Source organism: Pseudonaja textilis, chromosome 6, assembly GCF_049901715.1.
Source record: "Pseudonaja textilis isolate UNSWEBS1 chromosome 6, rPseTex1.2, whole genome shotgun sequence".
NCBI lineage: Eukaryota > Metazoa > Chordata > Lepidosauria > Squamata > Elapidae > Pseudonaja > Pseudonaja textilis.
Genome location: NC_141995.1, coordinates 6,585,103 through 6,612,808, shown reverse-complemented (window position 1 = coordinate 6,612,808; position 27,706 = coordinate 6,585,103). Strand labels below are relative to the sequence as shown.

At 51.4% G+C, this 27,706-nt stretch overlaps 2 protein-coding genes across 2 annotated transcripts; one reads left to right on the top strand and one right to left on the bottom strand.

Annotated features, from left to right (window-relative positions):
- The first annotated feature begins 382 nt into the window (after positions 1 to 382).
- Positions 383 to 15,260, top strand: M1AP (meiosis 1 associated protein). The gene is made up of 9 exons (XM_087935755.1): positions 383 to 634; positions 3,698 to 3,883; positions 5,454 to 5,628; positions 8,829 to 9,005; positions 10,876 to 11,023; positions 14,049 to 14,190; positions 14,432 to 14,641; positions 14,734 to 14,877; positions 15,126 to 15,260. Exons 1-9 carry the CDS (start codon positions 383 to 385, stop codon positions 15,258 to 15,260), a joined length of 1,569 nt encoding a protein of 522 aa, XP_087791881.1.
- Positions 13,229 to 26,291, bottom strand: DOK1 (docking protein 1). The gene is made up of 5 exons (XM_087935754.1): positions 26,111 to 26,291; positions 19,523 to 19,819; positions 17,838 to 17,934; positions 17,371 to 17,543; positions 13,229 to 17,187 (listed from the first exon to the last, which is right to left on the bottom strand). Exons 1-5 carry the CDS (start codon positions 26,177 to 26,179, stop codon positions 16,150 to 16,152), a joined length of 1,674 nt encoding a protein of 557 aa, XP_087791880.1. The 5' UTR covers positions 26,180 to 26,291; the 3' UTR covers positions 13,229 to 16,149.
- Positions 26,292 to 27,706: the final 1,415 nt, after the last annotated feature.

The window sequence follows — 27,706 nt, the reverse complement described above, 5'->3', positions numbered from 1 at the left end:
TGTAGGTTTGTATGGAAAGACCCCTAGATAAGTGGAGACGGTAGCAGCCAAAATTCCCAACAAGAATTCCCCTTAACTATTCAAGCCAAGAATCCTGGAAGTGGATAGGCTGAACAGAACAAACCTGAAAGTAGGAATTGCTGTACATAATGCCTACCTTCAGACCTCACGGTTTCCTCACGACAGGCGGGGTGCTGCTCTGCATCAGATATGGAGCTGCTGGTCTTTGACACCCTCATGCTTTTCTTCCACCCACTCCAACATTTCTCTCTCTGACATCCTCTATATATCTATCTTCACGAGTGACAATGTACTGTGAGAAGAGTCAGCTCTTGACTTCTACTTTCCAGACAGCCGCAATCTCAAATGCGTTCAGAAAACCATGAGTCCCGGAAGGCAAAGACCCAGTATGGTTGAGAAAGGTCCTGCCGCCACCGCTGCTCGTTCCAGGCAATCTCCGCGGATCCTGGTGGTAGACATCCATCCTCCCCATTGGGACAACACCTGCCGCAAACTCTGTGAAGCCTTGGAAAATGTCTTCTGCTTAGCCTGCAGCTTGACAGGCTCATCCCGCATCCCTTCATTCAGCCTCTATGTGGTCCAAAACCAGCAGGAATGCCTGCTGCCCTTCGTGGTGAGTGCTCCCTTACACACATAAGCCCATCTACAGCAGAGTAAAATAACCGATGGTCCCTCTTCTATTTTTCCCTTTGTGCTAGCTATTCTGCTCTTATATAACCTTTGGGAATCTGGCTTCTCTTGCTTGGGAGCTTTTACAGGTGACATTTATAGAGTTTAGTGTTTCTATACCCATGGTGGTTGGCAGCCAAAAGGCTTAAGATACTCAGGTCTTGCAATTGGTGGCTACCTATTGTTGTGGTAAAGCTCATACATACCCTAAGCCCATCTTGCCCTGTTTGGGTGTGATGCCATTCTTTGCCCGCTCCAATCTTCATTTGTGGTTAAGATTGGGCTTCCAGTTCTGGTTTATTAAATATGCCCACTAAGTTATATTCTGTCCAGCTAAAGATCAGGAATCGTTTAATGTGAGGAGACAGAGAAGGGAGAAGACAGTCTGGTAACAGAGATGCAAGTCTCCATCACACTTTAACAAAGCCACACAATATATTTGATGAAGGAAGCTGCAAGTCACAAAAACTGACACCTTTTAACAAAATGTGTTAGGCAGAAATGCTGCTACCAGATTCTATCTAACTTTTGATCACCGTAGACTGTCACGGTTCTCCTCCGGCTAAAGGTTATTTTTAATTACGTCCTTTTTCATTCTTTGTTAATACATTCTGTAACTTTCACTTTTGAACTCCTTGGTGTTTTCTGACCTTGTTTCTTAACAAGACATTTCATTATCCAAGTAACCCTAAACAGAGTGTGCAATTTGCTGTAAATGTACAGTATCTTGCACTGCCAGGGTTGATGGCCGTGTGGTTTCCTCCTTGGTAGCTCCCTGATGAGGGTGTTTCTTTTCTCCTTGATTGTTTGTGTAGTGTTTGTTAAGTTCGGGAGATCGGTCCCTGGTAGATCGGGTCGCATAGAGAGGCGAGACTCAAAGTGCACATTCAGCTCTTTATTGAATATACAGTTTGGTCCAGGACCTGCGAGCCGCTTGGCTTTATTCAGCCGGCCGGCGGCTCGGCGGCCTATGGCAGCGCTTTGAATTTCCCGCAATCGGCTCGGCCAATCGCAGTGGATTCTTAGCGCACCAATCACAATAGTTTAGTTAGCCAATCAGATTGTGGTCCGCATGGACCAATCAGAACTCAGGATTTTGAGAATGTTAATATAGAACAGTGTTAATCCCTTTTTATTTGAGAGTTGGCTGTTGGCGAGGAAATTTATCTTGCCTTTTTGTTTCTTTCTTACCTTTTGTATTGTCTCTTTTGACATAAGCTGTTCCAAGTAAAACTGACTTTTGCAATTGACTGGTCGTGATTTAGTCTGTCCCAATGGTATTCAAATGCTGCTCCAGGATGTATTGGAGTTATTATTATTATTATTATTATTATTTAAACTTAGGTATTCCCGGATTCCCAACAGCTCTGGATGACTCACAACAGTAAGACAGATAAGTTACAATAAAGCCAAGGAAAGGTGATAAGAGGGCAAATCAGCCAGACTGGATAGAACAAAGCAAATGGTCTCTCACTCCCCCTTATTCACCAAAGGTGCGGAGAAGAGCCAAGTCACCAGGGCTGCTCTAAACAATGGCAGAGTAAGAGTCATCTAGATATCAGCAGGAACTTCGTACCCGGCGCTGGGATTCAGCTTTGCTAAAATCAGGGTTATGGTATCCGTAGCATTCCCCCTGTTTACTCGCGTCCTCCTTTGGACAAAGAAGGAAACGAGTTCATTGTTCATTAGATGTGTAAATCCTTAAGTGCCGCCTTTGTTATTTTGTCTTTAATGAGATGAAAAGTCCAATGTTCCACTAGTGGAATGTTGCAGTGGTTTTATCACCCTATTGTGTTGCATTTTCTCTGGTGCATTATGACATCTAGCTTGTCAGGGTTCCTGCGATTGCCCTAATTAAATCATGAGCCTCGAGCCAACCTTCAAAAGATTCAAAAAGATTTATTAGGAGCCAGATGTCGGCATTATCTCAGTTGAAGCCAACTCTGACCCAACTGTGACCCAGTTTCCCCCCTCCCCCCTGGGTATGTCATACATCAGACTCTCCAATGAAGCACGGGATTGGGTATCATCAATCACACTGTCCAATAAAGGATTTTCAGGGGCAGAAGATCTGGTAGCCTAGCTACAATCTTTGTAAGATAAGCATGGAATGTACTTCTGGTTCCCCCACCGCCCTTTTATGGCAACTTGGAAACAGGCATGCTTTACAAGTTGACATAGCCCCTTGTCGTAAAAATAACTCAATAAAAGAGGAACACAGATAAACTACAGGCAATAAATCCTACTTTGAGATCAGAGGTTTATTTCATGAGCAATTTGGAACCTGAACAGCCATCATAACATAACAGCATTTCAGTAAGATAATGCTTACAAACAACCCATTGCAGTGAGGTCCACTGACATGGCTGAAGCCAGCAAGGAGTAGCCAGGGCAGTGGCCCCGAACACATCCCGAGACATTCTTTTTATACTTTTCTGCATGCATTTCACAACTTACTTCTCTGTTCTTTCTTACTGACGGACAGTCTCCACATGTACCCATGTACATCTCAAACCTCTATGCATCGGCTACTTTCCGTTCCCTATTTCTCATGGTTTTCAAAACTACGTACTTTGCAAAATCACATTCCACAAAACAGCTCAGCAGGATTACAAATAGCTCTGGTCCTTTTTGAAATCATCCTGTTTAAAACTTTGGTTCGCGTCTCTTTTATTCTGGGGTCTGCTATCATCCAAAGGCCTTATTGAATCTGATAGATCAATAGCCTATTTTTTCTTCCCACACTCTTTTAACTTTTTCTGATTATAAAATATAGTTTTCAGACAAGCATATTTAGCCCCGAATACATGGGTAACTTCTTGCTGCTACATTTTATGCTCATCACTCGGTAGTTTCACGTAAACTGTATCAGGAGGTCACATTTGAACAACATTTCTCAGATCCAGCCAAGGGGGTGTCCGTGCGAGTAGTGGTGGAGAATGCCCTCTTTGCCGGGATACCTGGAAACAGGAAAGTAAACTGTATTTCTTTCCCATTTCCCCCACAGGCTCTTAAAGGAGGCTTCCCTCGGCTCCAGAGCTGCTTTGCAGAGCTTGGTGCCTTGCCGAAAGAAGGGGTGGTCCAGCCCAAAGAAGAGGCTGTGGTTCAAGCGGTGCTGGATGGACTGCAGCAGTTCAAACAGTACACCGGTCAAGGCATGGCCGGAGCCTGTCTGAACAGCTCTTCTGTGGAGGTAAGAAAGTGGGCACGACCGAAAGGGCAAGAGGTCCAGCACATCTGAAGCAGGAACAAGGCAGAATAGCCCAAGTGTCCTCAACAGAATTCTGCCACCGCCAGGATCCCCCTATGGGGGTGTCATGAGCAAACCCCGTTATTGTTCTTTGATAACAGGGACCTGTTGGGTAAATCAGGTATTTGGGCCATAGCAACCAATATATCTTTTGGATAAAAGTTTGCTGGGAGTTTTTGGAGTTGGTTGCGCAGTTCTACCCAATGGATGCTCAGAAATGTTTCTGCATATTTCTACCAATGAATTTTTCTAGGAGAAAATAAACGATGGGTCATGGCCACCTCCACCTTTTGGAGGAGATTTATCGTTACATTTACAAGGCTTTAAAGCTGCTCTAATCAGAACCAACCCGAGCAGCATACAATACCTTATCTTTAAGTTACAATAATAATGTGCAGAAAGATATAGTATGTTATACCCTTCTTTACTATTATCAGCCTCTCAAGGAAAAAAACACGGTCATGCAAACTCCTAACAGCCGGCTCTTGCCCAATAAGCGGTTTCACGGGAAGCGGGCAGTGATAGAGAAGACATGTAGCGCTGCTTGAGCGAGGGGACATGGAGGGCCCGCCCCTCTTGATCCGATGGGGCAGACGGACGTGAGTGGAAGAAGCCTTCCGGCAGATGTCCATGGTGGGCGTGACAGGGGAAGGATATACTGCAAAATCCCCCTTCCCTCCCCACCCCACTAACCTGCTTTCCAGCTCCATTCTCCTGTGCAGGGAAACAAAAGAAGATCCAGCCAATCAGCTGGGACTCGGGAGGCGGAGAATAGAGGGGGGCGGGGCCAGTCAAAGGTGGCATTGGCCGGTTCTCCGAACTACTTAAGATTTCCGCTACCGGTTCTCCAGAACTGGTCAGAACCTGCTGAATACCACCTCTGGGTGGTGGGCCCAGCAAGAAGCGGCTATCACTACTTAGGTGGCTGTATTTGGATGAAAAGAGTTTCTGGGTGCTCTTCAAGATCAGCCCCACCCACACAAAGTGCATTGCGACCATTCACTGCACCAAAGGCTGAGTGATTAAGCGAGGCCTCCTGTTCCAGGAGTGCTTAGAACTGAAAATTTCCTCCACGGTGATCAACAGCCTGATCAATAACCTGAATCATGGTTATTTCAAGGCCACCCAAACCCAAACAACCCTGGATCAAGGAGATTTTGTGAGATTTCTAACTCAACAGGGGTTTTAGCTAATCTCCCTTGGGCGACCTGTCTCTTTCTCTAATGCAGGGGTCCCCAAACTTGGCCACTTTAAGACTCGTGGACTTCAACTCCCAGAATTCCTCAGCCAGCTTTGCTTGAAGTCCACGAGTCTTAAAAGTGGCCAAGTTTGGAGACCTCTGCCCTAATGCATCTGATGGGCATTGTAGCTGCCCACCTGGGCATGACAAAGACTGGTGAGCAGCCATCACGCCTGGCTCTGCTTTGAGCAGTTAGCACGAGGAGCCTGAGTGTGCTGTGGATTAGTACAGAGAACCCTCTTCTAAGCTGCTACACTTTGACTTTTCTTCCAGATTACAATCCTGACTAGCCAGCCCAGCAGGAAAATAGCCAACCAACTGGATGCTGGATTGCAGGGCATTGACCTGGTTAGCCTCCACCAACTACAGGTGGTTGAGGTTTCTCAGCGGGCAGATCAGGAACTCCCTGGGGCACAGTGGGACGGAGAAGTATCCAGCGGCAGTGGGGGTGAGTACAGCAGCCTGACGTTTATGCCGAGAAATCGGAAAACCTGACACCAGCTACACCTAACTCTGATGAGTGCAGTCAGTCTAACAAAACTCCTCCAGGAATGGAAGGTGAGCCCTGGAGCCCATGACAATGTCAGCTGTTCTTCATCCGTGCTTGAAATCTCAAAACAAAAAGCAGGCTGGCATTAAATTGTCTCTTCCCGTTGCCAGAGCAAGTGAGAAAAGCTCCTTACAGTTCCAAGCCGGCTCTTTGTTCATTTGTCCACCGTTTCTTTCGTTTTTGTAACAACCTGTTGATGCAGAACCTGAAGCGTGCCTGCCACAACCGTTAGTGAATTTTAGCCGATCTAATAGAGGTACCTGCTCAAACTGTTAATTCTGGAATTGATTCAGAAGGTTTTCTTTTTCATTTTTCAAAAGAGCGAATGTAAAAATGGACCGAAATGCAGATTGTTGCCATCAACTGGATAGCAGTGGATTGTTGCCACCTACTGAAATCTTTTGTTTCAGCTTCGTGCTGTGTCAATGCCATTTCTCCAAGATCTCATTCGTCCCTGCTGGCTCGGATCCCATGAATCTGCATGAATAATCAGAATCTTTGGCACCAGTGGGTGTGCTGTGGCTCTCTTCAAGCGCTCTTGTGGTGGTGGAGAGACTTCAGCACACTCAAAATCATCCCTCGAAATTAGACTTTCGATGAAAAGCTGCTGTGTGGAAAGGGAGCAAATGTAGGTTGCCCATATCTCAGCAATCAATCCGTGGAACAACTTGCCTCCAGAAACTGTGAATTCTCCAACACTGGAAGTTTTCAAGAAGAGATTGGACAGCCACTTGTCTGAAATGTGTAGGGCTGTGATGGCGAACCTGTGGCACCCGTGCTGGCACACGAACTGCAGGCAGACTTACCTCACTGAGCATGTGCGTGCCTCACAGTTGATTTTTGGCCGGTTTGAGGCCTTTTTGGGCCTCCCAAAGACTTGAGGAAGGCTTCTGCAGGCTTCTGCAGGCTGGAAACTAGCCCCGTTTAGTCACTTCCTGTTTTTTCCAAAAATACCAGAAGTGACGAAACGGGGCTAGTTTTCGGCCTACAAAGCCTGCAGAAGCCTTCCTCAAGCCTTTGGGAGGCCCAAAAAGGCCTCAAACCGGCCCAAAATCAGCTGTGAGACGCAGTGCAGGTAAGGGGGGTGGTGGGTGGGGGTGGATTACGCGTGCATGCGTAGGGGGTGTGGGGGGGCCCGCATTGCCTTCTGGGTGTTGGCATGCGAGTGCAAGCGTGCAAGCGCACGCACAATTTTTGGCGCAGGAGCCCCAAAAGGTTAGCCGCCACTGGTATAGGGCTTCCCGCCTGAGCTGCGGGTTGGACTAGAAGACCTCCAAGAACCTTTCCAACGCTGTTATTTTGTTTTACCTGTGAATCCAAAGGACCCTTTGCATCTCATTAGATTTGAATCTATCTTCATGGCTCACCAACTCTAATATCCTCGATAAAGGGGCCGCCTTTCCCTGAGCTGCTGCCCATCACGCAGCCACCCTGGCTGATATTTGCCCTCTTTTTTTTCTCCTGCAGCTGCTGAGAAGGGCTGTAAATGCAAGCAGGCCGCCAGGTATCCACGTTTTGATCACGTGGCCACAAGGGCACTGCGACGGCTGTAGGATCAGCTGTAATTACCATTTGTTCAGTGCTGCCCTAATTGTTCTAAGACTTGATCCAGATCCTTGGTTCTGTTAATGGACCCCAAAATAGTGTTTGCCTATCTCAGGCATTTCTGTGGTGCATATTCTCTGTATCCAAATGTTCTCTGCTTTTGGAAAGCGTAAGGGAATGATAGGATAGGATAGGGAATTGGGAAGAATAGCTTAATGCTTTGCACAGGAACTTCAGATTCTGCCTAATGTAAGGAACTGCCTCACCCCTTAGGAAAGCATGGCTCTTGAAACCATTAGTTATTCAAAGGAACTTTTACTGGGAGAGAGTGACTGTGGAGAAGTCAGGTAGAATCTGAAGTCCCCACGCAAAGTGTTAAGCTATTCTTTCCAATTCAAACCCCACCCCTGTTCACTAGTCCACCGGTAGCCAATACAATTCTGCATAGGTGTTTTGAGAACTCTGAGGCATTAGCTTGATAGCAGTTCATCCCCAGGACATGACAACCTTGGTATCAGGCTGGAACCTGATGGGATAAAATCCATCTGTCTTCAAGATGGCCTCCCTTCCTAAATCCCACGTGGTTACAGCAAAAGTGTGCAGAGAATGCAACCACAATAGCCTCCTCCCCATTCCTCCATAGGAATGGCAGCGTCCCAGCAGGGGACCTGACAATAGGATAGGATAGGATACAAGAGGATATGATACAAGACACAATATGACAGAGTACAATACATTACAATAGCATACAATAGAGTAAAATAACAGAAGAGTATAGAGAATATAAACTAATTGAAAATAGAAGAAAATAGAAAATAAATAGAAATAGAAAAATAGAATAATTTATTGGCTAAGTGTGATTGAACACACAAGGAATTTCTCTGGTATCTAAGCTCTCAGCATACATACAAACAATAAATAAATAATAAAATCAGTATACATACAAACATACAAGCAACATGTACTATAAGCAAGTGTACGTACAAAAAACAAGGTAATATAATCATAAGATACCAATAGGAGAAGGTAATACAGAAGGTGAGAAGGACAATAGCAGTACAGCCCTACTATATGGGTAAACACCCTTAGGCATAAGACAGTGCTGCTGTGGGAATTAAGAGTTCAGCAGAGTGATGGCACAAGAGAAAAAAATTGCCTTTTTGTCTAGTTGTTTTGGCAGGCAATGCCCTACAGCACCACCCTGAGGGGAGGAGTTGAAACAGTTTAGGTCCAGGATGTGAGAGGTCTATAGATACTTTCTCAGTCCTCTTTCAGACCCGCGCAATATACATGCCCTCAATGGAAGCGGGATGGTTGCAATTGGTTTTTTTCCTGCAGTCCTAACTATCCGTTGAAATCTCTTGTCTGTCCTGTTTGGCTGCTGTGCCAAACCAGACAGTCACTGAGGTACAAATGACAGACTCAATAATTCCACTGCAGAACTATATCAGCAACTCCTTGGGCAACCTGAGCTTTTTGAGTTGGCGCAGGAAGAGCACTCCTCGTTGTGCCCTTTTTAATGATGTCCCGCTTAATCTCCTCTTCTCTTGCAGAGAGCACAACAATCTTGAACACAGAGGTTGATTTACACACTGTGGAGAACAACGTGGTAGCCTTAGAGGACTTTTTCAAAGCCTGGTTGCATGACCACGCTCCAGATCAAGAGCATCTTCATCTCCTCCTGCCTGCCGGGACCACCGGCCGCTCTGGGGCACCCAGCAACAATGCAGGTAATCTTGCTCTCAGGTGCCAGGCAGGCATCCGTGACCCCTTGGTGCCATTTTCTTGAGAAGCGAATTACAATAAACAAAAGCAGTAAACCATAAAAGAGACCAGCAAGAAATTGTGTGTACTGTCCAGGATTATACACATACTGTGTTTTCTTGCTGGCCAGAGATTTGAGTGTTACGTGTCCGTGTTCCTGGCTCTCTGGATATTCTTATACACTTCTGAGTCAGTGCAATGTATGCCACAGAGAAGCTAGGAAAAGGATATGGAAGGGCATCAGAGGGTTCTATGCTCCCGAGAGGCTGTCCCCGGAAGGAGAGGGTCAGGGATAAATAGGGCCATGTCCCAGAGAATGCTTTACATGTGGATATTCAACTGTGGGACCCTACCTGTCCAACTGCTGGTTTGGTGATTGCGTGCGCACACACCTAATGCTTAGTTTAGTTGTCACTGCACATCGTACGACGAAATTAAATACCATCTTCAGTAGAATTCAATAAAGTTAAATACCATCCACAGTAGAATTCAACAGAGCTCCTGCCCTGGGATAGAAACTGTTTTTCAGCCTATCTGTCCTTGTTTTTATTGTCCTGTACCGTCTGCCAGATGGTAATAGTTCAAAAAAAAGGGGTGCCCAGGATGAGATGGATCTTTGAGGGTGTTTTGAATCTTCTTAAGGCAGCAGGAGCTATAAAGCTCTTCCAAAGAGGGGAGAGGGCAACCCGTGATCCTCTGGGCAATGACGTTAAACCCTCTGGAGTGCTGTCCTGTCTGCCCCTGTGCAATTGGCAAACCATACACAGGTGCAGTATGTTAAGATACTCTCTATGGTGCAGTGGTAGAAGGTCACCAGCAGTTTTTCATTCAGTTGTTGTTTCCTGAGAAGTCTCAGGTAGTATAATCTCTGCTGGGCCGTTTTGACCTAACACGCACCTGCGCAGCTTTCCACATATCAGCTGAGGCCTGCAGCATCAATCAACTGAGAGGATAAAGAAAAGTGCAGGGACCGGTGGGAGGGCCAATCCTGTGTGTCTTTCTCCTATCAGCTGATCGTCGGAGGCTTTTTTGGGTAGCAATTTTGCTACCAGTTCAGTCGAACTGGGCTGAACCAGTAGCATACCACCACTGTGGATATTCCTTTACTTTCCCTTACATGAACAGAGGATTCAAGCTCTTCATCGAAGTTTTCCTAGATCTCAAATTCATGTTATACCTGCCCTTGGGTGGGTGGGTGGGACCGGGGAAGGGGTATTCTTTTTTCTTTCATTTTACTTTTCTAGCCAAATAAGGTTTATTACATTAAAAAAAAAAAGTGGGGAGAACACAATGAGCACAAGAGCAGGAAAGACGCAAAGAATACAAGTCTCCTTTTATCCAGCGGCAGGTGTTCTTTTTCAATTCATTTTTCTTTCTTTGGATTATGTGTTGTAATTTATAAGTCATTCATCAACTCTCCGGAGTGGAGTCATTCTGCAAGGCTGAAAACCGGAGAGCAAAAACAGATCAAAGGGAGGACTTCTTCCCGTCTCTGGAATTTGCTCGCGCCACCAATTTCAGTAGTTTGAAATGGGGCTCGGGCCATTCTAGGGGAGAACATCAGGAAAGTCCTTTTGGATTCAACTGTCTGTGGGACAGGGGGCTGGACCGGCTGCGTCAGTTTCACTGGGCTGCTACCTGACTGCTCCCACCGCAGCTTCTGCTGCCAATGGGGACCCTCTCCCACAGCAGAACAGGTGCTTTGAGCCCCGCTCCCACCACACACACACACACACACACCCAGGATCATCTGGGCAAAGAAACAACACCCACATCACACACCTGCTTCAGTGATAAGCCACTTGGGCCCTTCGTTCTGCTCTCCTGCCTCTACAGCATGGCTGAAGTGTGATGTCCAGGAAAGATTTCTCAGCCCCGCCCAGCTTCCTGCCGCTTGTGAGGGTGGAACAGCAGGAGCGGACAACGCTGCCGGTCCATTCTGGATGGCACCTGGCCTGGCCCCGCGCAGACTGAGAGTCCTCAGGTACCCGATTGGGTGACGGTCGGTCCCCGTGACTGTCCCACACTTGCTTCCTAAGAAGGACGACTCTTCTTCCCTGGCTCTGCCCGGAGACAGATTTGACTCCTCTGCTCTTAATATGGGGGGTTTCTCCTTCACTTCAGGCCTGCAGGCAGCCTGCTGTGTTTTGATAATACTACTGCTGCTGATAGCACGCTTAAGGGATGTGAATAGACCTCCCCACTCCCCTCTATTGGCACAAATCTGGTGCAGGCACATTCCTGTGCAGTTCTGGGGCACTGCCCCTCCACGGTCATTGTGGCTTTGGCCATGGCAGACTGGCTCCCTGGGTTGTGCATGCGGGGAGGGAGGGATTGGTCGTCAGAATATTGATTTCATGCAGGACCGGCCATGGTCTTTCGGGAAATCCCTTGTTTTGTATCCCAAAACTCATAATCTAAGAAACATTCCCGGGTATATTAAGACAGATGCACGGCAGACCTCTAGTGAGCCTAGACTTGTGTCCAGGTGGTCTGGCAATACCCCCACCCCACCCCACCTGTCGCCAGGAGAAGCTGCTCCAGTAGCACAGGAGCATCAGAGCAATCACAGCAGAGTGGCTGGGAAACTACCGGCAGTTTTTTCTGGCAATGTCACTGTTCTCATAAATTAGAAATTCAGCATTGTTCGGCAAAGGGATTTCCTAGAAGCAGAAGTGGCTTTGGAGTAAGGAAGGGAAGCCTCATTCCTAGGTTTCCAAGTGTGGAATAACAGCTTCCCTTCTCTGGAAAGCGGGCTGCAAAGAACGGCCGATCCGGCACCCTTTTCTTTTAACCCTGGGCTGGGAGACAGGCAGGCCTGCCAGTCACGTGGGTCTAGTTTATTCAAGAACCTGCCTCCTGGGCTCTCACCAAGGGCTCTTCCCCCCGCACAGCTGTGCCTTCCTCAAGTCGTGAGTCAGCAGAAACCAGTGTAATTCCCAGCGCCCAGAAAGCCGAGTTCCAGTCTGCCTAACAAAGCAGTTCACAATTTAAGAGCAGCACGCGGCAAATTGCTCAGCCCAGGTAGACCGGCTCCCATTTGCCTAACGAGACAATGCACGCCACTCCAGGACCATTCTAAGCTCAGCAGCCCATGGAGACGGGCCAGTGGCGGGATTCAAAAAATTTTTACTACCGGTTCTGTGGGTGTGATGGGCGTGGCTTGGTGGGCGTGGCAGGGGAAGGATACTGCAAAATCCCCGTTCCCTCCCCATCCCACTAACCTGCTTTCCAGCTCCGTTCTCCTCTGCAGGGAAACAAAAGGAGACCCAACCAATCAGCTGGGACTTGGGAGGCAGAGAAGAGATGGGGTTGGAAGGGCTAGTCAGAGGTGGCATTGGCCGGTTCTCTGAACTACTCAAAATTTCTGCGACAGGTTGTCCAGAACTGGTCAGAACCTGAATACCACCTCTGCTCCCCACCCCACTAACCTGCTTTCCAGCTCAATTCTCCTCTGCAGGGCAACCAAAGGAGACCCAGCCGATCAGCTGGGACTCAACGGGAGGCAGAGAAGAGATGGGGTTGGTGGGGTCAGTCAGAGGTGGGATTGGCCGGTTCTCCGAACTACTCAAAATTTCCCCTACCAGTTCTCCGGAACCGGTCAGAACCGGCTAAATCCCACCTCTGGGGACGACACATGGGGCATTCCCTTCCCTTCTCCCCTCCCTCCCACTGCTGAAGGAAGGTGAGGCACCTAAGAGGCCCCAGCCATCTCTTGGGATGACCAGCCAGATGGGAGCAGGCCGACATGGGGAGCTCTCCATGCGTCCTCCCTTCCCCCTCACTGAATGGCCAGCCAGCACCTGGGCAGGGACGGGTTTAGTTACTGGCCTTCCTGGGACTCTTGTCCCCAAAGGGAAAGGGGGCAGTTCCACCCCACTGTCCAACAGGCTGGGTGGGAGTTCCTAGAATGCCCTGCGCAGAAGGCAAAAGGGCGCCGCCTCCCTCCCACGGGGAGCATGGATGCGCAGTCCCTCCTGGCAGAAGCAGTGGTGCCCTCACAGGACCGGCAGCCCTGCTTTTGACGGGGGAGCTAATTGGTTCTTTGCAAGCGCACAGAACACGTATGCGGCAACGGGTCCAGTGGTGGTGAAGGGGCCATTTGAAAAGGGGCCTTTGGAAGAAACACCACACCACACCACACACCCCAATTGGCTGGATTGGAAACAATTAAGCAGACATGCAAGAATCAGGAACTCCCGAGGTTTATTTGCAGAAAAGCTCTTTTGAAAAACTTGGAGCGGCCCCAACTCTTTTATTTTGCTGAAGTCGGTGTTCCATTCCAGTACTGCTTCCTCTTCCCCAAACGGGGCGTTCCCCTCTCCGTCCGGCCTGCAGAGTCGGTCAGGGATCTCTGTTTCAGGGAAGGAAACGGTAGGGGAGGCTGCCCCAGTGGGTGCCTGGCCAAGACAAGGTCGGTTTTGCCCAGCAAGCCCTCCCCTTCCAAGCATTTGTGCAAGCGGTGTCCCGATTGCAGCATTGGGGGGGCTCTGCAGCATTGGAGTCACCTGGAAGCCACCTGTCCTGTTTCACCCACCCGCCCACCCACCCTGGGCGCTTTCCTTTGGATCATTCAAGGAACAGTTCTAGAGGAGGGAAAACCCATTCTCTCCACAGGCTGCTCCCTTCTGGAAGCTGCCTTCATCCTAGAGAAGAAAAGGCGGTTAAAAAAACAAACATGGTGACAAACCTCTTCCTCCAACCCACCCTCAACCTAGCTGGCCATGTTTGTAAGGCAAGGGCCAGTCCTCCTCTCGGCCACCCCAACCTTCAGGGGAGAATGCAGGGGGGGGGAGGTGTCTGCACAGCTCCTGCCCCTCCCCTCCAGAGCCTGCCTCTGTTTTGTCTCACTGGGGGGCTGTGTCCACCCATCTGTAGGACATCTGTCCCCACTGACCGGCCTTGTAAAGATCTCCTTTAGCGCTTTCCTTGCCTCGCCCCCAGCCAGAAGCTTGACATGGGGTGGGGGGCGCTGCCTGCTCCCCAGTGACAAAACTTTCCTCTTGCAGGGCACTGGAAGCCGATGGAGTCTGTGCATCGGTGCTTTTTGGTCTCCCTCTGGTCGTAAGGCCCACAAACTGTTGGCAGCTGAGCTGGGATGAACTGGAGACCAACCAGCAGAATTTCCAAGCCTTCTGCCACTGCCTACGAGTGAGTCCTAAGGGGAAAGGGGGGGTGTCTGCGGCAGGGGTGGGTGGAAAAGCCACCTTGCTGACACCCCAAAGCCACCCAGCCTCTGGGGCAGAGGAGAGGGGGTAACCTCCTCCAGTTTTCCAGCAGGCAGGCCAGCCGTACTGCCAGCTCTGTGTTGGTTGCACCTCTCACGCCCACCGGGCAGGAGCATCCCCCTACTTTGTGGCACGCGGCACAACGCACACCGGTTGTCTTCCAGAAGCGGAAATGGCTGCTGCTTGCCAAATATGAGGCCTGGGGTGGGCCAGATCTCAGCGGGGGCCTCTCAGGTGGCTCCTTCCAGGTCCTGCTACCCTCGGACTCCGGCACCCTGCTGCTGCGCCCGTTGGTGGGCCGAGAGCTGCTGCTGCCTTGCAGCTTCCCTCCCCTCCCTGCTGACCTGCCTGAAGCAGCGCTCGCTAAAATGGAGGTATGTGTCAAGGGCCCCCGGTTGCGAGGGAAAGGGGCACCCACCCCGCCCCCGCCTTCCCCCGGGCACAGACCTCGCCTCTTCCACTCCAGGGCATCCTTGGCAGCCTGGAGTTTGAGGCAAGCTACGATCCCCTGCGGGCGACCAGTTATTTGTACCAGGCCCTGAAGAGGTACCTGGGCCGCCTGCCCGCCACCCGGGTTCAGCGCTGGGCACCAAGGCAGTGGCCCCGCCAGGTACCAAGGGGCACGCGACACGGGGAAGGGCGGGGGGCAAACATGGGCCCAGCAGCAAGGAACCAGCAGCAAGGAACTCCAACATGGCTGCTTAAGAGGGCAAAGGTGCCAGCCACCCCCCCGCTCCCCCCCCAGAAAGGGCTCTGCCCAAACCCCTGGGGCGCCCCAATAGCAGGAAGGGCAGGACCTCCTCCCACCTCCTGTCCCTCCTCCTGCCCCAGCAGTGACAATGGTCCTTTCCCCCACAGCAGGGGGGGCGCGTGCATCCCAGCAGGGCCAGGGCCACAGTGGCCCCGCTGCAGGTGGCCCTCTCGCCTGCTGGCTCCGGCAGCCTCCCCCTTTCTCCAAGCCGAGGAAAGGCCACCCCGGAGTCCGAGATGTAGCAGCCTTCGGAGCGCCTTGACTTCTTCACAGCCGCAGAGCCAGGGCCCTCTTCTGCCGAAAGGGCCGGAGCCCCTGGGCCCAAGGCAGCTTCTTTGGCAGCAGCCCAGAAGACTCCACAAGAGGGGGCGGGGGGGGGTGTTGGATGTTCCCCGCAAGCCTCGGGCAGGAGCGGGGGTGGGGGGCCCAACCTGCCTGTTCCTCCCCACTCCTCTGGGCTCCGTGGGGAAGTCTGCAGAGGGGGAGGGGGCTCCTTGTGCCACTTCCTGGTTCCCGCTGTTCATCCCTCTTCCGGTCTGGCTCAGCCACATCCTCTGCGTCAATAAACCACCTTGTGACAGCCTGAGCAAGCGAGAGTCTTCTTCCCACAAACGCCCCAGCATGGCTTCCGCTGCCCCAGGAGCCCTTCTCAGCCTCCTGCAGAGGCAAGGCGGCCTCAGGCACGGTCCCAGAGCAGCCTCAGCCCACCACGCAGGCTGCCTCTGACATGGCGGGGAGGGGAAACGGGCCAGCAGAGGCTCCCCCCAATATTCTTCGGCAACCAACAGAAGCGTCCTCTTCCTAAACGGGAGGCTTTCTGGGCTCACTGCCAAAGGCTACAGTCCCAAAGAAGCCATGTGCCCCGAGGGCCAGGAGGCGGCTGTGTGTTCCCCAGGGGTCCGTCCTTCCTTTGGAGGCCCTTCCCACACAGTGGCTTCCTGGCTTGGCCCGTGTGGCCCTCAGGCTAGGCCGGGGCCCTCTTGGAAGAGGCAGCCTTCACCGCCCAACAAGGTTGCCGTGGCTTGGGGACTTCCAAGAACGTGTTAAGCGTGGCCGGCCGCCCTCCCTAGCAGGCAGCCTGAAGAAACCGCAGCCCCCGCTGGAAAGGCTGCTCCGGCTCAGGGTCCCTTCTCAGATCTCCCCAAGGTCTTCGTACACTGCGGCCAGCCGGCTCTCGTCCACCGACTGCTCGGGTCCCAAAGGGCCGGGGGCCGAGGGCGGCTTGAACACGCGGCTGTAGATTGGGTCGCCGCCGTTGTTGCTGTTGTTGGTGTTCCGCAGCCCCTCCGGGGCGGGGGCCGCTTTGGGCTTGCTGGCCTCCGGCGGAGTGGATTTCTTGTGCGTCCGGGGAGGCTTGGGGGTGGGGCTAGGCCTGGGGGGTTTCAGCCCGGCTTTTTGGTGGAAGGCAGGGACGGCATAATCCCCGGTTCCAGGAAGGCACGGCAACTCGTAGCCCGCTTGGCTCTCCAAGCCCTGAGTCCGCCAGGCCTCGCAGGGGAGGCGCGCCTCGTCGTAGATGGCAGCCAAAGGCGGGGTGGGCCACGGGGCCCTTCCCTCAGGCTCATCGTAGATGTGCTGCTTGTCGCTCGGGAGCCCGTGGCCCTTGCCGGTCTGTGGCCTGAGCTGCTCCTCCGCCAGGCCGGAGCCCCAGCCTGGCCCTCCCTCCAAACGCTGGCTGTCCACGGGGTCAGCGTAGACGAAGTCTGGCCAGAGCTGCAAGCCCTTCACCGCGTCCAGAGGCTCGGAGTAGACGTTGTTGGTGTCCTCCAAAGATCCAGGTGCCCCGGAGAAAGAGGGCCACGCCGAGGAGCTCGGCCACGGGTTCTGCCCTTTGGGCGCAGCGGCTTCCTTCCCCTCCCCGGCAACGCTGGGCCAGGCCGCCAGGGCGCTCCTGGGCGCCCGCCTCTCCGAAGCAGCAGCAGCAGGAACAGCAGCGCCCTCGCCCTCCAGGCTGAGGGAGTTGGCCACGGCGTTATGGAGGGAGAAGGCGCTGGAAGGAGCCTCCATCTCAAGGGAGCTGCTGCTTTGCCGATGCTCTTCCACTTGGGCCTTCTGGGCCTGGATTGCAGCCTCCACCACGTTGAAGATCTCGTTGCCCTGCTTGGTCTCAAAGGTGAAGTTGCCGGGACCGGATTCACAGCGCCGGCCAGCTTCGAAGGAGAACATCACCTGCAGGAGGGAAGGGCGGGGCCCTGTGGTCAGCCAGGGCCTTCCCAGGGCAAGTGAGGCAGCCCCCAGATGAGTTTGTCCCCCTCTGGCTCAGCGAGTCCAATTTTACCCTGCTTCCCAGGCCTCCCAGGGGGAGAGGGGAGAGGGCAAAACCCCAGCTCTTTTACTTCCCGACAAGCTCACCTTGTCCCTGCCGTATCTGCGGAGGAGGCGATAGGGCCACGTGTAGAGGGCCACGCTGGAGGGGGCCTCTTTGAGGATGAGCTCATTCCAAGAGGCCTTCAGCACGTACCTCCCTTGCAGCTTGCAGCGCTCGGCAGCTTCGGTCTTCTGCACGGTGACCCAGAACTCATTCACTGCAGGGGAGAAGTCAGAGTAGACAGCTGTCCTCGCAGGGAGGCAACCGGGCACCGTCACCCCGTCCCTTACAAAAAGGGGTGGGGGGTGAGAGAACACATACCAGGCCCCCCAAGAGCCCCCTGTACTTCCCGCCCGCCTCAGTAGCTTCCTAGGCAGGGTCCATTTTGAAAACCAGGAGCAATCCCACCTCTCAGCCCACGTGTGTTGCTGCTGCTGAATAAAAGTTTCCGAGAGGGACCAGCTGAGACATCCCAGTTACATGCCGGCCACACTCAGCCACCAAGTCCTACCTTCTTCTCTGGAGCAGTAAATGGAGTTTGTGGCCATTTCCAGGTCCCGTTGTCCAATGCTCTCCGTAGCGGACGGGGTCTTTTTCCCAGGGTTAGTCTGTGAGGAGAGGCATGAAAAGTCTCAGTGGCAGCCCTTCGCCTGGCACTTCAGCCAAAAGAACCAATTCCTCCTCGGCGGCCCAGAGTCCTTGACAGGACTGGCAACTGCTTTGGTGTCCAAGAGTTCTTCAAGTCCTGATCTTTGGGGCCCACAAGCTGATGGGTCTACCCTACATGAATCCAATGAGGCTCCCCAGATGGTGCCAGTCTTGCCACCGGAAGCTCTGCCGAACCATCCCTGGGCCCAGCACTCCGGAACGAGAGCCGATGGCTCTGGGCCTCCAGACCTTCGAAGTAGGGAGCAGATCTGGTATCAGCCGCCCAGTTTCCTCACGGATTTCTCTCAGGACTTCTGATTCAGCTTTGTTCCTTTGCAGGAAATTGCTCTAGGTTGGCTCAACCCTTTTTAAAATAGGTCCCCAGAATTAGACCGTGCTAAATTTGGGTCTGATCAAACCCGGAACATTTTGCTTGGTGACCCAAATTCTGGAGGACTCCTTACAACGGGGCAAGTAGGGCACAGCTCGGTCACTCGGCCGCACTCCCCACTTCCTCTGCACGTACCAGCCCACCCGCCGATGCCTCAGGAGTTTCTTTTCTCTCCCTCCCCTCCGCTGTTTTTGCTACGGTGGCCTTGCCCTTTCTCCCACTTTCCCAGGTCATCCTACGTGGGTGGGTCTGGGCCCAGAATGCTTATCGGCACCTCTAAAACTGTCTGGTTTGGTTCTGCAACCCAACAGGACAGACACAGAGGATAATTGGGGCTAAAAGAAAAACAATTGCTGCCAACCTGCCTTCCACTGAGGATCCTGCACGAGTCAAAAAGAAGGCTGTGAAAATATTTACAGACCCCTCATATCCCGGACATAAACTGTTTCAACTCCTACCCTCAAACGACGCTATAGAGCCCTGCACACCAGAACATCTAGACACAAGGACAGTTTTTCCCGAACGCCATCACTCTGCTAAACAAATAATTTCCTCAACACTGTTCAACTATTTACAAAGTCTGCATTACTATTAATCCTCCCATCCTTCCTTTCACCCATCTCCTCCCACTTGTGACTGTATGACTATACCTTTGTTGCTTGTATCCTAACGATTTTTACTGACTGTTTCCTAGTATGATTTGATTGCTTGTTGTACCTTATGACTATTATTAAGTGTTGTATGTTATGATTCTTGGCTCTTGATGAATGTATCTTGTCTTTTATGTACACTGAGAGCTTTTGCACCAAAGACAAATTCCTTGTGTGTCCAATCACACTTGGCCAATAAAGAATTCTATTCTATTCTATTCTATTCTATTCTATTCTATTCTATTCTATTCTATTCTATTCTATTCTATTCTATTCTATTCCATTCTATTCCATTCCATTCCATTCCATTCCATCTATTCCATTCCATCCTGTCTATTCTTTTCTATTCTATTCTATTCTATTCTATTCTATTCTATTCTATTCTATTCTATTCTTAGTCCTAGTCCTAGTCCTAGTCCTAGTCCTAGTCCTAGTCCTATTCTTAGCTCTACCTTTGCTTTAGCTACCGCCCCCTTGGGCCACCCCCGGCCCGCCAGTCCCGCTCACCAGAAAGGCTGCCTCACAGAGCTTCGCCACCCAGTCAGCTGCCTCCTGTGGCTCAGTGGCGAAGACGTAGGTGCGGCTGTTGGTCTCCAGGCAGAAGGCGGCCAAGCCCTCCTTGGGGCTGCAGTCCAAGGCAGGAGCCACACTCACGCAATCTGCCAGCCGCACAATCTTCTTGTCCAGCTTCTTGGTACTGATCCGGTCCACTGGGGTGGCCCCCTCCTTACAGTCAAAGAACTCCAAACGGGCAACTCCATGAAGACTTGCTGGGTACAGGACAAACCACTGGGACTTCCACCGCTGCAAAGAGAGACAGGCTGTGACAGCAGATCAAGAACTTGGGGGGGCGGGGGGGCAGAAAAAAGGGGGGAAAGGAGTCCTGGATGAAACAGATTTCCTGGACTCCTTTCAGTCCGGAATCAGGCCTGACGATGGGACAGACACAGCCTCGGTGGCCCTCACATCCCGGACATAAACTGTTTCAACTCCTACCCTCAAAATGATGCTACACCAGAACAACTAGACACAAGGACAATTTTTTCCCAAACGCCACTACTCTGCTAAACAAATAATTCCTTCAACACTGTCCAACTATTTACAAAGTCTGCATTACTAATCTTTTCATCACTCATCACCCATCTCCTCCCACTTGTGCCTGTATGACTATAACTTTGTCGCTTATATCCTTACGATTTATATTGACTGTTTCCTAGTGTGATTTGATTGCTGATTGTATCCTATGACTATCATTAAGTGATGTACCTGATGATTCGTATCTTTTCTTTTATGTACACTGAGAGCATTTGCACCAAGACAAATTCCTTGTGTGTCCAATCACACTTGGCCAATAAAGAATTATTTCTATCTTATCTATCATCTATACCTACCTACCTATCTTGGCCGATCTCTGGCAGGAGTGCAAAGGGGGCACTGCAACCATTCTCACTCTCCTGGACCTCTCAGCCGCCTTCAGCGACCACAACATCCTTTGGGGTGACTTGGGGCTGGCACTAATTCAGCTCCTTTCTCCAAGATCGATCCCGATCGATAAGGAGTTAGAGATCCAGCCCTCAACCATTCACAGGGCTCTTTCCTCTCCTGTTTAACATCTACACAAAGCCTCTGGATGAGATCATCCATCAACCAGGAGTTGAGATAAATCATGAATACTCGGCAGCTTCCTGCTCCTTAAGCAGGAGCTCTAAGACAACCCCCCCCAAATGGCACAACAGTCTCGAATGAGGAAATGCAGCCCCATCTAAAATAAAAGACGGAAGATCCCCAGAATCGGGAGTCCAGATTTCTGCTACCACTCAGTAGTGTCAGGATTGAGTATGTTCTAACTCATTCAGGCATTGGGGCAGAATCTCAAAAGCCATCATGGGGTCAACACGTGTCATTTCCTCCCCCAGTGGTGTCATGTAGATACATTGAAAGGGGGAGTTTGAAGCCCCTGCGGCACCCCCCCACGTTCAAGGGGCGGTGGACTCGACCTCTTCCCCTCCCCCAGTACCAAATGGATGGGACCACTCCCAACCCCATCGGCTTTTCCAGAAGGATACTACGACTCATGGCCTTGAAGGCTGCGTAGAGCAGGGGTCTGCAACCGTGGCCACTTTAAGACTTGTGGACTTCAACTCCCAGAATTCCGGGAGTTGAAGTCCAACAAGTCTTAAAGTGGCCAAGGTTGGAGAGCCCCGGCCTAGAGATCAAGAAGCACAAGAACGGCAATATCACCCCCCATTCCTGTTCTGCCAAAGATCATCAACATCAGAGAGTCTGTGATCTGAGGAACCTTTTGCCTGCCTGCAATTGCATTTACTGCTCAGCAGCCTGTTTCCTCCTTGGGGGGTCCTCAAACTGGCTTCCCCCGCTAATCCCGAACCCTTGGGAATTTCATAAATCGCCAATGTCGGGGCAGGACCATGAAGAATTTTCTTCCGCTTTTCACAGCTAGAAATTTAATGTTCACACCTGCCCCGTTTCCAGCTCTCTACTTCTGAGGAGGAGAAAAGCTTGCAGCCAAGGCAGGGGCTTGACATGGACAGCAGAGGAACCATCCCTGAGACATCATGAGGTCCTCCCAACCTTCCCTTATCCCTTCCTTCCCTTCCTTCTAGAGAAGGTGCTCTTCAAATCAAGCGAGGACTATTTTGTAAGTTGCTTGGCTTACTTATGTCTTTATGTTTGTGGTCGCTGTGATCAGTTTCCAATCAGTTCAGCAGCTCCTCTATTTTGTAAACAGTCCGGGATGTCATTGAGGGTCACGTCCGAAGCTATCTAGCATGAGTGGGTGCAGGATTGCCATTTAGAGCGGTAGTATTTATTAGAGATTAAATACGGCCACGTTTGGGACATAATCTGGGACCTCGGAGATTAACCATTTCAGATGTTGTGCTACAACTCAATATTGCCCAGCTCCAGAGCCTTTCGGTCGGGTATAAAACTACTTCTTTTCTCTTTGTTTTAAACTGCCTTTCTATTCCCAGAACACTGGAGATGGCTAAGTTAGTCCAAGGGTTTGGTGCATACTTAAAGGTAATCTGGGGAGCACCTGCCACACTGGAAGGTTCCTGCTTACTTGTCATCTTAACACTCCGCAGCTTTCTTTCCTGATCTTCCTTAAGGTTGTTGAATTCAGAAGTTCCATATCAACCCAACCACCTTCTCCATTTTACCAGGTTTCCTTCGTGCAGATACGGTTGCTCCGGATCCATATTCTGGCGCTCAGCCTTTTGACATTGACCTAAATAAATGCCTCCAAGGAAAGAATTTCACCCAACAGGAAGTCGTGGTGGCCACTTCCAGAGCTAATTAGTTTCTCTGTAGTAACTACCTAAAAGTAGTTTCATTTTATTAAACTTGCAAGGGCCACCCAACCAATGGTGGGGATTCAAATTTTTTTTACTACCAGTTCTGTAGGCACGGCTAGGTGGGCGTGGCATGGCGTAGCTTGGTGGGCATGGCAGGGGTAGGTTACTGCAAAATTTCCCTTCCCTTCCCACCCCGTTAGCCTGCTTTCCAGCTCCGTTCTCCTGTGCAGGGCAACCAAAGAAGACCCAGCCAATCAGCCGAGACTCGGGAGGCGGAGAATAGAGGGGGCGGGGCCAGTCAGAGGTGGTATTGGCTAGTTCTCCGAACTACTCAAAATTTCCACTACCGGTTCTCCAGAACTAGTCAGAACCTGCTGGATACCACCTCTGCACCAAACTCTGCGCCAGCTTTGAACAGGTAGACTAAAAACTGACTACAGATAAAATACCAATAAGAAAACATCATTTTCAACCTAAACTTGCGGAGGACACCCTGGCTCACTCAACCCAATGGACAGAGGCCATGCCCTTTTAACACCAGTAAAGTGGGGGCTAAGCGCATTTGATTCTGTTCCAAAGAGGAAAGGGCTGCTCCTACCAGATGGAACTGCTTGATTGACAGGACCAGAAGAGATGACTGCCAGATCTTATCTGTTTGGGCAAAAACCACCTTTGTAGAGGTGGACCTCTTGCAGGGCTTTCACAGATGATAGCCAGCATCTTGAATTACACCCAGAAGCCTTCTGGTGACAAAGGGGCTACATGGGGTGCGATGTGGCATGAAGTACAGAGTAAGGATAATGACCCGGACAGAAATATGCATAGAAATGTTACCTATGCAAAAGGAGCCAAAAGCATTTTTAAGTCCAGAGTAAGGAGATAACATTTGGAAGCAGCCTCTGATTCACAGGAGGAGGAACAGCACAATTAGATTTGCAAGATCCTGATATTAGAGCCAATCTCAATAACAGTAGTCGTTGCAGCCTTCCTCCTGGAGGAATTGATTCCCTGATCTGATCTACCTTTATATGGGCAGCCATATAAATTGGCTAAAAAAATAAATAAAAGAGGAACGAGCACTGTTCAGAACTAACTACAGACCCCTCACATCCTGGACATAAAATGTTTCAACTCCTACCCTCAAAACTACGCTATACAGCAGGGGTCGCGAACCTTTTGGACCTCAGGGATCACCAACCTTTTGGGCCTCAGGGACCACCAAACTCATAATTTTAAATTCCGCGGACCAGAGACCCTGGGAAAATCCCACAAAAAGTCTGCAGGAAAATCCCCCACCCCGTTTTCCTACCAATCGATCATTCTTTATTTGGGATCGCAGGATACCGTCTCCAGCTCCGTTCTCAGGGGGAGAGAGAGAGACTTTTGACTTCTTGCAAGGAAAGCAGCAGAAGCAGCAGAAGTCTTTCTTTCTCTTCCCCAAACTCTGCCAGAAATGAGTCTGAGACTTGTCGCGCCAACGCAGCCTCTTGGAGCAGGAGGCCTTGCAGGGTCCCAAAGACTCATTTCTGGTTTCCTTGTGTGCAGCCAAAAGCAGAAGAAGAAGAGGAAAGAAGCAGCCCTGGTGGCCAGTGCCAGGCACGTGGGGTGAGTGGGGCAAGTTCCCCCCTTCCACCCTTTCCCCACCCCTCACTACCTCGTGTTGTTCACAATGCAAGGGATGCAAGCCTTGTGTTCCCAAGGGCCATGTGGGCAGCTCAGCCTTGTGTTCCCACACAGCCTGGATTAATTGCTTTGGGGGGTGCTTTGGGGATGAAATTTCTCTGCGGACCACCAAAATTTTCTCATGGAGAAAAAACATCTGCACACCAGAACAACTAGACACAAGAACAGTTTTTTTTCCCAAATGCCATCACTCTGCTAAACAAATAATTCCCTCAACACTGTCCAACTATTTACAAAGTCTGCACTACTATTACTATTAATCCTCTCATCCTTCCTTTCGTCCATCCCCTCCCATTTGTGACTGTATGACTGTAACTTTATTGCTTATATCCTTATGATCTATACTGACCGTTTCCTAGTATGATTTGATGGCTTATTGTACCCTACGACTGTTATTAAGTGTTGTACCTTATGATTCTTGACTCTTGACAAATTTTCTTTTTATGTAAACTGAGAGCATTTGCATGAAGACAAATTCCTTGTGTGTCCAATCACACTTGGCCAATAAAAGAATTCTATTCTATCCAAAGATGAAAAGTTAACTAGCTCAGTAATCCATCTTCACCTCTGGGGCATCAGAAAGGGAGGCAGTGACTGAGCACCAACCTGGTAAGGAAGGCCAAAGGGTGACAATAGAGATACAAGAGCCGTAAATGGGCAAAGCAGCCACCAGCAGCCCTGCTTCCTACTGCGCGCCTTTGCAAGCCCCCCCGCCCCCCCCCCCGCCCCTCCACCCACGCCAGAGCTGGCTGCTGCCGCTTCCTCCTTTCAGAATTAACCTCTGGACCGGAAAGGCAGAAAGCTGCTTTCTTCCTTCCGTTCTGCAGCCTGAACTGGGTTTCCCACATGCAAGACAGAACACACACTCCTGTCCAGGGGTGAGATTAATGGCCTGCATTCAGGAAGATCTTTGGACCCTCAGCGTTGCCAGCATTAAAAAGAGGGGGAGGGGGTAGTTTTTCTCTTATACTCTGCACTGTTTTAATAAAGGGCAATACTTGTAGCATGGATCCCCTGGGTACACCAGCAGTTTTCAAACGTTGACAAGTTGAACCCACAAGACAGCTGAAGAAAAATTCAAGGAGCCCTGGATCAAGAGGCAAAGCTCTAGCGATAGATAAGTGGCTGCCTTTGAGAAAACGTGTTTTGGGGTTTTTTGCACCACCCCTCGGCCTGCTAGGAACACACACACACACACCCCACACAGAAGTTTGCAGAAGTTCTGCAAAAGTTTGAAGAGCCCGATGTGCGCATGAACTCTACAGCAGGGGTCCCCAAACTTGTGGCAACTTTAAGACTTCTGGACTTCAACTCCCAGAATTCTCCAGCCGCCATAGCTGGTTCTGCAGAAGTTTGAAGAGCCCGATGTGCGCGCAAAGCTCTACAGCAGGGGTCCCCAAACTTGTGGCCACTTTAAGACTTGTGGACTTCAACTCCCAGAATTCCTCAGATAGCATGGGTGTTGTGCGTGCTGAGGAATTCTGGGAGCTGAAGTCCACAAGTCTTAAAGTGGCCAAGTTTGGGGACCTCTGCTCTACAGGTAGCATCCCAATACACGAAATAGGTTCAGCCCAAGAGTCAGGGGTGGAGGTTTTTTTCTGCCTCCCCCCTCCGTCCACAAAAGGCCGAAAAACCACTACAGGCGGGTTGGGGTTCGCCACCCAGCTGAAGGGCCTTGGGAGCAACGCCTTCTCCGAGTGCAGCAGTTCTGCCCAAAGGGCACCCGGGGGACGGGACTGGACCCCGGCGGGGCGAAAGCCTGGCTCCGTCTGCTTCCCGCCGCTGTCCCAAGAAACCAGGAAGTGCGAGCCCGCCCGGCTTCCTCCCCAACAAGCGGAAGGGTCCTGGGCTGGACGCGTCTCTGAGCCGAGGGCAGCGCCCGTCCAAGAAGGAGAAGCGCTTCTCCACCACCACCACCACCCGTACCCAGCCCCGCACGGCGGGAACGAAGGCGGCTGCCGGGCAAAGGACCGGCCCTTCCTCACCCCGCCACCCCTCCACCCCGCCTGGCTGCACGGGAAGGGCAGAGGGCGAGGCCACGAGAAAGACGCGCGGGAGCCCGGCACCCACCCACCACCCGCCTTGACGCGGCTACCTTGGCCCCCAGGAGCAACCCCGGCGGTTGCTGGAGCAGCAGCGGCCCCGACTTCACCGGGGGGTCCATTCGGAAGGTGGGCAAAGACGGCGACGGAGGGGGAAAGCGGAGCCACTCCAGATCCGTCGGAAGGAGGGCGGGCTCCTCGAAGGCGCGTCACGCGCTCCGCCTCCCTCCCTTGGCTGCGGGCCGCCCGCCCGAGTGGGCTGTGCGCGAGCCCGCGGGGGTGCGGGGGAGGGAGGAAGAAGAGGCGAAAGATAAGGCGCGGCTCCGAGCACGTGCAGAGCGCCAAGTCCCGCTGGAAGGAAGCGGCTTGGCCTCCCGCGGGGTGGTTCCCGCACGCGCTCCTTCGGGAAGCAGCCCTGGCCGGCCGCCCTGGCCGGCCGTTCTGAACAATGGCAGCCCCCGCCCCCTCTCCCGAGGCCACAAGCTCCTTTGGGCAAGGGTCCTTCAAACTGGGCGGCTTTAAGACTTGTGGACTTCAACTCCCAGAATTCCCCAGCCAGCATAGCTGCCTTCCTTCAAAAAAAAAAACCAAAACAACAACAACAACCCTGCATTAAGAGGAAGGGGAGGAAGGAAGCCTTTTGGTCTCACTGTTCTTCCATCTTTTTATGGATTCGCTAGCCGAGAGACATCCAAAGAGAGGATCTATGTTCTCCTGAGGCTGCTGGCAGAAGTCCAGCAATATGCGAAGTTCTGCCGGCTCCAGGAGGCCTGTCTCGACCCAAGGCCTGGGGAACAGGCCATGCTTAACGAAAGCTTGGAAGTGGGCAGGGTGAGGGACCCAGGTTTCCAAAGGGCAGGTGCAGCAACGGAGAAGGCCGGGTGTTCTGACCAAGGCTTCCTGAGACAGTAACAATGACACGCTCTTCCCAAAAACCTTGTTTTTATTTCAACGGCTGGGAATTATATGCATTCACAGCCCGTAATGAGTCCCAGTTTATGAATAGTCCCACAGAAGTCTGCTACAGTCTTTCGGAATAAGGCTGATAAGCACCCACCTTTATCTCCCTGGAAATGCTGCCAACAACTAAATTGCCAATTAGCTGTACAAGGCCAAATGGAGCACAAGGTCAACACAGAGCTTCAGATTTTAAACCAACCAGAACGAACAAAGTTGCTTCCTGCAAAGGCTCATGTCCCTTTGCTCCTCCTTTGTGTCTTATGGGAGGGGCCAATCTGGCCTTGGCCCCATCACTGTGTCAGGCGCAGATTCCGAATCCTCCCCAGACCCCATGACTGGCCCATGTTTCTCCCCACTGTCCAACTCTGCTGCCAGCTCCTCAGGCTGCCGGCGGACCGTAACACTGGGATCCCACTGAGTGATAATGCTTAGCCACCTTTGTTGAGGTGCATAGGATTGGCACAGGAGTTGGGGGTCTCTCAGCTCTGTCCAGAAGCCATGAAGTGTTTTGTGTTGAGCAGCTCAAACTGCGCCTTGAAGCCAGGTGACAACTAATGCAGCTCCCATGGAAGGCCCATCACTGCTCATGCCCCAGATTCTGCACCAGCTGCAGCTTCCGAGAGGTTTTCGAGGGCAGCTCCACATACCACACATTGCAGCACTTACGAGGTAACCAAAAGGCATGAATG